This window comes from Salmo trutta, chromosome 31 (assembly GCF_901001165.1).
Source record: "Salmo trutta chromosome 31, fSalTru1.1, whole genome shotgun sequence".
NCBI classification, from domain to species: domain Eukaryota; kingdom Metazoa; phylum Chordata; class Actinopteri; order Salmoniformes; family Salmonidae; genus Salmo; species Salmo trutta.
The window spans coordinates 41,785,723-41,797,851 of NC_042987.1; the positions used below are offsets into that span (position 1 = coordinate 41,785,723).

General features: G+C 46.6%; 1 protein-coding gene across 1 annotated transcript in view; it reads right to left on the reverse strand.

Moving 5' to 3' along the window:
• The window catches only part of LOC115169224 (piezo-type mechanosensitive ion channel component 2-like), a 186,800-nt gene that overhangs the window by 132,851 nt on the left and 41,820 nt on the right, over positions 1–12,129 (reverse strand). Inside the window, 3 exon segments of the mRNA XM_029724697.1 lie at positions 8–350; positions 5,661–5,874; positions 6,411–6,651. Of these exon segments, the coding sequence (XP_029580557.1) occupies positions 8–350; positions 5,661–5,874; positions 6,411–6,651 (798 nt within the window).

Genomic DNA, 12,129 nt, shown 5'->3' on the forward strand with positions numbered 1-12,129 from the left:
GAGATACCAGGGTGTTACCTACCTCTATAGGTTCCTGGAGCCAGAGGCGTATGAGAGATACCAGGGTGTTACCTACCTCTATAGGTTCCTGGAGCCAGAGGCGTATGAGAGATACCAGGGTGTTACCTACCTCTATAGGTTCCTGGAGCCAGAGGAGTATGAGAGATACCAGGGTGTTACCTACCTCTATAGGTTCCTGGAGCCAGAGGCGTATGAGAGTGGCCAAGGTGTAGTACAGCAGCAGCAGCATAATTGGGTTAAGAAAGTGGTGCCAGGCCAACTCAGGGTTAACTATCATCCTCCATGTAGAGGAGCAGTCAGTCTGGATGATGGAGGAGATGCCGAACAGACTGGAGTGAGCGGGAGTGGGGGAGAGAGACAGACAGAGATATTATTGAACATATTGAACCTGCAGCACCTCGATATATAAGAGGTTACATACATTTGAGGTATAGTTGAGGCAATTTTAAATGCACATTTTGTTTGTAAAGACTAAAAGTTACAGAAAATGTAAAGCACTGTGGCTCTTTTCTGTTGGCCTAGTCTTTTAAATTTGTCAATCTACCTGCAATCTACATTCAAGCAGAAGTAACTAACAAGCAGAACATTCGATTATTTACAATTAGTAACCTTTGGTTGTCCAAAACACAATATTGATTTCAGTCTTACAGTCAAAGTTAGATAGGACAAAGGTGCAGACAGCTTTTGTCTTTTTCACTTGCCCAGTTCTGTTATGTCAGTGCAGATGGACAAGGAGAGGAAACAAGGATAGGACACAAGGAGAGGAGACAAGGAGAGTAGAGGAAGCTACTCAAGAGTATTGAGATGAAGCCCATGTGCACTAAAGGTTTCTGCCGGTTACCAGGTTTCCGCCTGTTACCGGGTTTCCGCCTGTTACCGGGTTTCCGCCTGTTACCGGGTTTCTGCCTGTTACCGGGTTTCCGCCGGTTACCGCCCAGCCCCTCCATATTAATCCTGTTCACTCTCTTCCTAGAACTGGTAATAACTGGTCACATGACCCTCACAAATTTTTTACAGATGCACAATTGAAAGTATTCTGTCGGGCTGTATCACCGCCTGGTACGGCAACTCCACCGCCCCGCAACCGCAAGGCTCTCCAGAGGGTGGTGCCTGGTGTCCTGGAGGGAAGATAGGCAAACTACCTGCCCTCCAGGACACCTACAGCACCCGATGTCACAGGAAGGCCAAAAAGATCATCAAGGACAACAACCACCCGAGCCACTGCCTGTTCACCCCGCTGCCATCCAGAAGGTGAGGTCAGTACAGGTGCATCAAAGCTGGAACCGAGAGACTGAAAAACAGCTTCTATCTCAAGGCCATCAGACTGTTAAACAGCCATCACTATCCAGGCCCCACCCAGTACCCTGCCCAGAACCTTAGTCACTGTTACTAGCCGGCTACCACCCAGTACCCTGCCCTGAACCTTAGTGACTGTCACTAGCCGGCTACCACCCAGTACCCTGCCCTGAACCTTAGTGACTGTTACTAGCCGGCTACCACCCAGTACCCTGCCCAGAACCTTAGTCACTGTCACTAGCCGGCCTCCACCCAGTACCCTGCCCAGAACCTTAGTCACTGTCACTAGCCGGCTACCACCCAGTACCCTGCCCAGAACTTTAGTCACTGTCACTAGCCGGCTACCACCCAGTACCCTGCCCAGAACCTTAGTCACTGTCACTAGCCAGCCCCCACCCAGTACCCTGCCCAGAACCTTAGTCACTGTCACTAGCCGGCTACCACCCAGTACCCTGCCCAGAACCTTAGTCACTGTCACTAGCCGGCTACCACCCAGTACCCTGCCCAGAACCTTAGTCACTGTCACTAGCCGGCTACCGCCCAGTACCCTGCCCAGAACCTTAGTCACTGTCACTAGCCGGCTACCGCCCAGTACCCTGCCCAGAACCTTAGTCACTGTCACTAGCCGGCTACCACCCAGTACCCTGCCCAGAACCTTAGTCACTGTCACTAGCCGGCTACCACCCAGTACCCTGCCCAGAACCTTAGTCACTGTCACTAGCCGGCTACCACCCAGTACCCTGCCCAGAACCTTAGTCACTGTCACTAGCCGGCTACCACCCAGTACCCTGCCCAGAACCTGCTGGACAGGCGAGCAGGTGCGGGCAGCGACCGGTTGAAGAGCATGCATTTAGTTTAACTTGTATTTAGGAGCAGTTGGAGGCCACGGAATGAGAGTTGTATGGCATTGAAGCTCATCTGGAGGGTTGTTAACACAGTGTCCAAAGAAGGGCCAGAAGTATACAGAATGGTGTCGTCTGCGTAGAGGTGGATCAGAGAATCATCAGCAGCGAGAGCAACATCATTGATGTATACAGAGAAAAGAGTCGGCCCGAGAATTGAACCCTGTGGCACCCCCATAGAGACTGCCAGAGGTCCGGACAACAGGCCCTCCGATTTGACACACTGAACTCTGTCTGAGAAGTAGTTGGTGAACCAGGCGAGGCAGTCATTTGAGAAACCAAGGCTGTTGAGTCTGCTGATAAGAATGCGGTGACTGACAGAGTCAAAAGCCTTGGCCAGGTCGATGAATACAGCTGCACAGTATTGTCTCTTATCAATGGCGGTTATGATATCGTTTAGGACATTGAGCATGGCTGAGGTGCACCCATGACCAGCTAGGAAACCAGATTGCATAGCGGAGAAGGTACGGTGGGACTTGAAATGGCTTTCAAAGACCTTAGAAAAGCAAGGTAGGATAGATATAGGCCTGTAGCAGTTTGGGTCTAGAATGTCTCCCCCTTTGAAGAGCGGGATGACCGCGGCAGCTTTCCAATCTTTGGGGATCTCAGACGATACGAAAGAGAGGTCGAACAGGCTAGTAATATGGGTTGCAACAATTTCGGCTGATAATTTTAGAAAGAGAGGTCCAGATTGTCTAGCCCTGCTGATTTGTAGGGGTCCAGATTTTGCCGCTCTTTCAGAACATCAGCTATCTGGATTTGGGTGAAGGAGAAATGGGAGAGGCTTGGGCAAGTTGCTGTGGGGGTGCAGTGCTGTTGACCGGGGTAGGGGTAGCAAGGTGGAAAACATGGCCAGCCGTAGAAAAATGCTTATTGAAATTCTCAATTATTGTGGATTTATCAGTGGTGACAGTGTTTCTTAGCCTCAGTGCAGTGGGCAGCTGGGAGAAGGTGCTCTTACCCTCCATGGACTTTACAGTGTCTCAGAACTTTTTGGAGTTTGTGCTGCAGGTTGCAAATTTCTGTTTGAAAAAGCTAGCCTTTGCTTTCCTAACTGCCTGTGTATATTGGTTCCTGACTTCTCTGAAAAGTTGCATATCACGGGGGCTATTTGATGCTAATTCCGTATACCACAGGATGTTTTTGTGCTGGTCAAGGGCAGTCAGGTCTGGAGTGAACCACGGGCTATATCTGTTCCTGGTCCTACATCTTTTTGAATGGAGCATGCTTATTTAAGATGGTGAGAAAGCACTTTTAAAGAATAACCATGCATCTTCTACTGACGGAATGAGGTCAATATCCTTCCAGGATACCCGGGCAGGTCGATTAGAAAGGCCTGCTCGCTGAAGTGTTTTAGGGAGCGTTTGACAGTGACGACCGCAGACCCATTACGGATGCAGGTGTCGTGACGTTGTATTAGTTAATGTGACGACTGCTGCTCATCGAATGATTAACGGTTTATAATTGCGTGATTAAATGAATTAAGCAATGAATCAAGCAATTATTAACTCATTAACCTGGGGCACCATGGGAACATTGTTTTGATTGAGTTTCTATTTCCCAAATTAACTCAAAGGATATCAGAATATCGATTACAACAGTCGCTAAATTAATCAATTTCCTCTACAGTCTCATAATCTGAACGTCGTACAATCCGGGAATCTGCACGGACCCGGGCTTTACCACTGAATTTACCACACCAATCTTAGTTGATTATTTATTTACTAGCAAGCTAAAATGATGATAAAAATACACATACACAAAACACAGTCTAGCTATTGATTAGGACTTAGTATAACGGGCCAACACACTATGGCGCTTGTTACCCAAAATGGGGATTTTAAAGAGAGAGAAACAAAGGAAGTACACGAGAGAAATATACATTTGGGTTCATTTGTCAGCCATGCTTATTTAACTAGCCTTGCCCCGAACTGCCGCTCTTATGGGTCAGAATATAATGATGTAATTACGTGTTGGAGGTCTCAGGTGGGAAGCTCCGCGTGGGTCGTTTAGGCTTCTAAATGACGCACTTCTCCGGCGCAACTCTCTGGTTGTCCTCACGATGTCAGTGTCCTTCTTGGATAAATGGTCTGATCCCTCACCCTTGATCTGAAAGGGGTCTTCTGAGGACAGACAGCTCTGTAGCTCAGAGCTCACAGCTTCGGCCCGAACGGGGTCGATACCACGATTCAATGGAGAGTGGAGGCTGGGTGGTTCGGATTGAATTCACCCGCTTAGACACAGCTACTCGTCCGTAGCTCGTGTAGAAAAAGATTTCTTTGTCTTCAACCTTGTGTTTCGTTTTGGGGTTCGTCGACTTTGTTAGACCTTAGCTGCAGCTTGGGGTCAATAGTCTCCGATCTTAATTCTTCACTCTCTCAGAAGTGGGTGTAACCGCCTTTAGGGCAATTCTCTGGGCGGACCAAGTAAAGGGGCAAGGCTTTGGCTCTACTAAAAATCCAATTTTAGACACTAACTTCACATTTCATCTTTACCAAAACATTCTGTTTGATTTGGATATTTTCTACACAACGTACAATGTATAAACATCAGGCATATACTGGGAAAACTCTTAAAGGTACAATGTTTTCATAATAACGTCATCTCTTAACCTTTAAAAACAATACAAAAGTTACATTCATTTTAATATTCCACCTCTCGTCATGACCACCATTGTGGCTGACGAAAACCATTCTTCCAAAGTCCCTTTATTGCATGTTTAATGTTCTGAGGCCAGTTCTCCATTGTTAGGACAAAGGAATTTCTCTGTGGCCTAAGTTTTATTATGGGCGTGAGGTGTCATAAAACCCCCACATCTTCAGACCCCTAGATCTCTCCTCCTCTGTTGGGGGTTTGGGAGATAATCTGTAGGGTGGTGGTCTCCTGTACCCTGACCTGATCAGGACAGTCATGACACAGGCAATGAGGCAGTGATCGCTGAGATCCTGGTTGAAGACAGCAGAGATGTATTTGGAAGGCAGGTTGGTTAGGATGATATCTATGAGGGTGCCTGTGTTTACCTGGTAGGTTCATTGATCATTTAGGTAGCATTGCTAACCATCCAAGGTGGTGCTAAAGCTATAGGTAGCGTTGCTAACCATCCAAGCTGGTGCTAATGCTATAGGTAGCGTTTCTAAGCATCCAAGGTGGTGCTAATGCTATAGGTAGCGATGCTAACAATCCAAGGTGGTGCTAATGCTATAGGTAGCGATGCTAACAATCCAAGGTGGTGCTAATGCTATAGTTAGCGATGCTAACCATCCAAGGTGGTGCTAATGCTATAGTTAGCGATGCTAACCATCCAAGGTGGTGCACCCTGAAGTCATAGTAGCAACTGAAGATCTGTCATCAAACAAGGTTAGAACCATGGCAGCCTGGGTACATGTAGAGCAACTCACCTAATGCAGTCATTTAAAAAGAAAGAAAGTTCCAGTATCTAACCTGATGTAGCTGTCCTTTGGAGGGATGAACTCGTGGAAGAACTGGAACTGGTAGAGGTAAAGGACGACCAGGTGTCCAGCGCTGAATATGGCCATGAGGACACACATACAGCTGAAGATGAGGGTGTCGAAGGTCCGACAGAACGACCACCATGTACACAGGAACAGGAACACGAAGAAGTAGACTGCCGACGTCATGGAGGGCAGAATTATACCTTAAAAATACACATACATTTATAAATCAATTCATCAATCAATCAACCAATCAATAAGTATACTGCCGAGTTCAGGGAGGGCAGCATGATACCTGGTGGAAACCAGAAGTGATACCTGGTGGAAACCAGGCAGCATGATACCTGGTGGAAACCAGAAGTGATACCTGATGGAAACCAGGTAGCATGATACCTGGTGGAAACCAGAAGATACCTGGTGGAATGACCAGAAGTTTATATACAGCAAGCTACGCTGTGGGTGAGACGTTCAGATATAACAGATAGGACAGGAAGTTTTTCCTGACCACCTGACCTGACTAAGAAAATCTCTGGGCCCTATTTTCACTATAGTCATATTTAAGAAATATAAACTCTTTGGGCCCTGGTTTCACTATTTTCACTTTTCACTATTTCACAAAATATAATAACAGTTATAAAAAAGGGTTGGTACACAGTAAGATAGTTGGAGGCTGATTCTACCACTGAAAGACACTAACCTGTTAGTCCTAGTAGTATGGTGGCCACTGAAAGACACTGACCTGTTAGTCCTAGTAATATGGTGACCACCACTTTCCCTGCGGTGCTGATCAGATTCCCAATGATCTCCTTCACTTTGGACGCCACGGCAGCGACGCGACCCAGAATCTTCATCTTGGTGCTCTCCTCTTCCTCCTCCTCCTCTTCTTCCTCCTCCTCTTCCTCCTCCTCCTCCTCCTCTTCCTCCTCCTCCATTTCTTCCTCCTCCTCTTCCTCCTCCTCTTCTCCGCCCTCGTACCCAGCCTCAAAGTTTTCATCCAACAGGACATTGTCATCAAGGCTAAGATCTTCCTCTTCCACCTGGTTGGTAGACAGAGAGTTCAAAGTTCACAGACAGTGTGCCTAAACGATTCAAAGCCCATCCCAAATGGATACATACTTGTTCCTGCAAAAACCAGCACCTGGTTCTAGACACACTGCGGTGCACAGGCTTTTATTTTGTATTTCTTTCAACAATTCAGTGTATAAAGAAAGGGATTGCCAAACCTCTTCATAGAGAACTACTGGTTAGAGGTGGCCAAACCTCCTCATAGAGAACTACTGGTTAGAGGTGGCCAAACCTCCTCATGACATGAATAACTACTGGTTCGAGGTGGCTAAACCTCCTCATGAAGAACTACTGGTTAGAGGTGGCCAAACCTCCTCATAGAGAACTACTGGTTAGAGGTGGCCAAACCTCTTCATAGAGAACTACTGGTTAGAGGTGGCCAAACCTCTTCATAGAGAACTACTGGTTAGAGGTGGCCAAACCTCTTCATAGAGAACTACTGGTTAGAGGTGGCCAAACCTCCTCATGAAGAACTACTGGTTAGAGATGGCCAAACCTCTTCATAGAGAACTACTGGTTAAAGATGACCAAACCTCCTCATGAAGAACTACTAGTTAGAGGTGGCCAAACCTCCTCATTGAGAACTACTGGTTAGAGATGGCCAAACCTCTTCACAGAGAACTACTGGTTAGAGGTGGCCAAACCTCTTCATAGAGAACTACTGGTTAGAGATGGCCAAACCTCTTCATAGAGAACTACTGGTTAGAGGTGGCCAAACCTCCTCATAGAGAACTACTGGTTAGAGATGGCCAAACCTCTTCATAGAGAACTACTGGTTAAAGATGACCAAACCTCCTCATGAAGAACTACTGGTTAGAGGTGGCCAAACCTCCTCATTGAGAACTACTGGTTAGAGATGGCCAAACCTCTTCACAGAGAACTACTGGTTAGAGGTGGCCAAAACTCTTCATAGAGAACTACTGGTTAGAGGTGGCCAAACCTCCTCATAGAGAACTACTGGTTAGAGGTGGCTAAACCTCCTCATGACATGAATAACTACTGGTTCGAGGTGGCTAAACCTCCTCATGAAGAACTACTGGTTAGAGGTGGCCAAACCTCTTCATAGAGAACTACTGGTTAGAGGTGGCCAAACCTCTTCATAGAGAACTACTGGTTAGAGGTGGCTAAACCTTCTCATGATGAACTACTGGTTAGAGATGGCCAAACCTCCTCATGATGAACTACTGGTTAGAGGTGGCCAAACCTCCTCATAGAGAACTACTGGTTAGAGATGGCCAAACCTCCTCATAGAGAACTACTGGTTAGAGTTGGCCAAACCTCCTCATAGAGAACTACTGGTTAGAGGTGGCCAAACCTCCTCATGACATGAAGAACTACTGGTTAGAGATGGCCAAACCTCCTCATGAAGAACTACTAGTTAGAGGTGGCCAAACCTCCTCATGACATGAAGAACTACTGGTTAGAGATGGCCAAACCTCCTCATGAAGAACTACTGGTTAGAGATGGCCAAACCTCCTCATGAAGAACTACTGGTTAGAGGTGGCCAAACCTCCTCATGGAGAACTACTGGTTAGAGGTGACCAAACCTCCTCATGATGAACTACTGGTTAGAGGTGGCCAAACCTCCTCATGAAGAACTACTAGTTAGAGGTGGCCAAACCTCCTCATTGAGAACTACTGGTTAGAGGTGGCCAAACCTCCTCATTGAGAACTACTGGTTAGAGATGGCCAAACCTCTTCATAGAGAACTACTGGTTAGAGGTGGCCAAACCTCTTCATAGAGAACTACTGGTTAAAGATGACCAAACCTCCTCATGAAGAACTACTAGTTAGAGGTGGCCAAACCTCCTCATGATGAACTACTGGTTAGAGATGGCCAAACCTCCTCATGACATGAAGAACTACTGGTTAGAGGTGGCCAAACCTCCTCATGACATGAAGAACTACTGGTTAGAGATGGCCAAACCTCTTCATAGAGAACTACTGGTTAGAGGTGGCCAAACCTCCTCATGATGAACTACTAGTTAGAGGTGGCCAAACCTCCTCATGAAGAACTACTGGTTAGAGGTGGCCAAACCTCTTCATAAAGAACTACTAGTTAGAGGTGGCCAAACCTCCTCATGACATGAAGAACTACTGGTTAGAGGTGGCCAAACCTCCTCATTGAGAACTACTGGTTAGAGATGGCCAAACCTCTTCACAGAGAACTACTGGTTAGAGATGGCCAAACCTCTTCATAGAGAACTACTGGTTAGAGATGGCCAAACCTCTTCATAGAGAACTACTGGTTAGAGGTGGCCAAACCTCCTCATGAAGAACTACTGGTTAGAGGTGGCCAAACCTCTTCATAAAGAACTACTAGTTAGAGGTGGCCAAACCTCCTCATGACATGAAGAACTACTGGTTAGAGGTGGCCAAACCTCCTCATTGAGAACTACTGGTTAGAGATGGCCAAACCTCTTCACAGAGAACTACTGGTTAGAGGTGGCCAAACCTCTTCATAGAGAACTACTGGTTAGAGATGGCCAAACCTCTTCATAGAGAACTACTGGTTAGAGGTGGCCAAACCTCCTCATAGAGAACTACTGGTTAGAGATGGCCAAACCTCTTCATAGAGAACTACTGGTTAAAGATGACCAAACCTCCTCATGAAGAACTACTGGTTAGAGGTGGCCAAACCTCCTCATTGAGAACTACTGGTTAGAGATGGCCAAACCTCTTCACAGAGAACTACTGGTTAGAGGTGGCCAAACCTCTTCATAGAGAACTACTGGTTAGAGGTGGCCAAACCTCCTCATAGAGAACTACTGGTTAGAGGTGGCTAAACCTCCTCATGACATGAATAACTACTGGTTCGAGGTGGCTAAACCTCCTCATGAAGAACTACTGGTTAGAGGTGGCCAAACCTCTTCATAGAGAACTACTGGTTAGAGGTGGCCAAACCTCTTCATAGAGAACTACTGGTTAGAGGTGGCTAAACCTCCTCATGATGAACTACTGGTTAGAGATGGCCAAACCTCCTCATGATGAACTACTGGTTAGAGGTGGCCAAACCTCCTCATAGAGAACTACTGGTTAGAGATGGCCAAACCTCCTCATAGAGAACTACTGGTTAGAGGTGGCCAAACCTCCTCATAGAGAACTACTGGTTAGAGGTGGCCAAACCTCCTCATGACATGAAGAACTACTGGTTAGAGATGGCCAAACCTCCTCATGAAGAACTACTAGTTAGAGGTGGCCAAACCTCCTCATGACATGAAGAACTACTGGTTAGAGATGGCCAAACCTCCTCATGAAGAACTACTGGTTAGAGATGGCCAAACCTCCTCATGAAGAACTACTGGTTAGAGGTGGCCAAACCTCCTCATGGAGAACTACTGGTTAGAGGTGGCCAAACCTCCTCATGATGAACTACTTGTTAGAGGTGGCCAAACCTCCTCATGAAGAACTACTAGTTAGAGGTGGCCAAACCTCCTCATTGAGAACTACTGGTTAGAGGTGGCCAAACCTCCTCATTGAGAACTACTGGTTAGAGATGGCCAAACCTCTTCATAGAGAACTACTGGTTAGAGGTGGCCAAACCTCTTCATAGAGAACTACTGGTTAAAGATGACCAAACCTCCTCATGAAGAACTACTAGTTAGAGGTGGCCAAACCTCCTCATGATGAACTACTGGTTAGAGATGGCCAAACCTCCTCATGACATGAAGAACTACTGGTTAGAGGTGGCCAAACCTCCTCATGACATGAAGAACTACTGGTTAGAGATGGCCAAACCTCTTCATAGAGAACTACTGGTTAGAGGTGGCCAAACCTCCTCATGATGAACTACTAGTTAGAGGTGGCCAAACCTCCTCATGAAGAACTACTGGTTAGAGGTGGCCAAACCTCTTCATAAAGAACTACTAGTTAGAGGTGGCCAAACCTCCTCATGACATGAAGAACTACTGGTTAGAGGTGGCCAAACCTCCTCATTGAGAACTACTGGTTAGAGATGGCCAAACCTCTTCACAGAGAACTACTGGTTAGAGGTGGCCAAACCTCTTCATAGAGAACTACTGGTTAGAGATGGCCAAACCTCTTCATAGAGAACTACTGGTTAGAGGTGGCCAAACCTCCTCATAGAGAACTACTGGTTAGAGATGGCCAAACCTCTTCATAGAGAACTACTGGTTAAAGATGACCAAACCTCCTCATGAAGAACTACTGGTTAGAGGTGGCCAAACCTCCTCATTGAGAACTACTGGTTAGAGATGGCCAAACCTCTTCACAGAGAACTACTGGTTAGAGGTGGCCAAACCTCTTCATAGAGAACTACTGGTTAGAGGTGGCCAAACCTCCTCATAGAGAACTACTGGTTAGAGGTGGCTAAACCTCCTCATGACATGAATAACTACTGGTTCGAGGTGGCTAAACCTCCTCATGAAGAACTACTGGTTAGAGGTGGCCAAACCTCTTCATAGAGAACTACTGGTTAGAGGTGGCCAAACCTCTTCATAGAGAACTACTGGTTAGAGGTGGCTAAACCTCCTCATGATGAACTACTGGTTAGAGATGGCCAAACCTCCTCATGATGAACTACTGGTTAGAGGTGGCCAAACCTCCTCATAGAGAACTACTGGTTAGAGATGGCCAAACCTCCTCATAGAGAACTACTGGTTAGAGGTTGCCAAACCTCCTCATAGAGAACTACTGGTTAGAGATGGCCAAACCTCCTCATGATGAACTACTGGTTAGAGATGGCCAAACCTCCTCATGAAGAACTACTAGTTAGAGGTGGCCAAACCTCCTCATGACATGAAGAACTACTGGTTAGAGATGGCCAAACCTCCTCATGAAGAACTACTGGTTAGAGATGGCCAAACCTCCTCATGAAGAACTACTGGTTAGAGGTGGCCAAACCTCCTCATGGAGAACTACTGGTTAGAGGTGGCCAAACCTCCTCATGATGAACTACTGGTTAAAGATGACCAAACCTCCTCATGAAGAACTACTGGTTAGAGGTGGCCAAACCTCCTCATTGAGAACTACTGGTTAGAGATGGCCAAACCTCTTCACAGAGAACTACTGGTTAGAGGTGGCCAAACCTCTTCATAGAGAACTACTGGTTAGAGGTGGCCAAACCTCCTCATAGAGAACTACTGGTTAGAGGTGGCTAAACCTCCTCATGACATGAATAACTACTGGTTCGAGGTGGCTAAACCTCCTCATGAAGAACTACTGGTTAGAGGTGGCCAAACCTCTTCATAGAGAACTACTGGTTAGAGGTGGCCAAACCTCCTCATGATGAACTACTGGTTAGAGGTGGCCAAACCTCCTCATGAAGAACTACTGGTTAGAGGTGGCCAAACCTCTTCATAAAGAACTACTAGTTAGAGGTGGCCAAACCTCCTCATGACATGAAGAACTACTGGTTAGAGGTGGCCAAACCT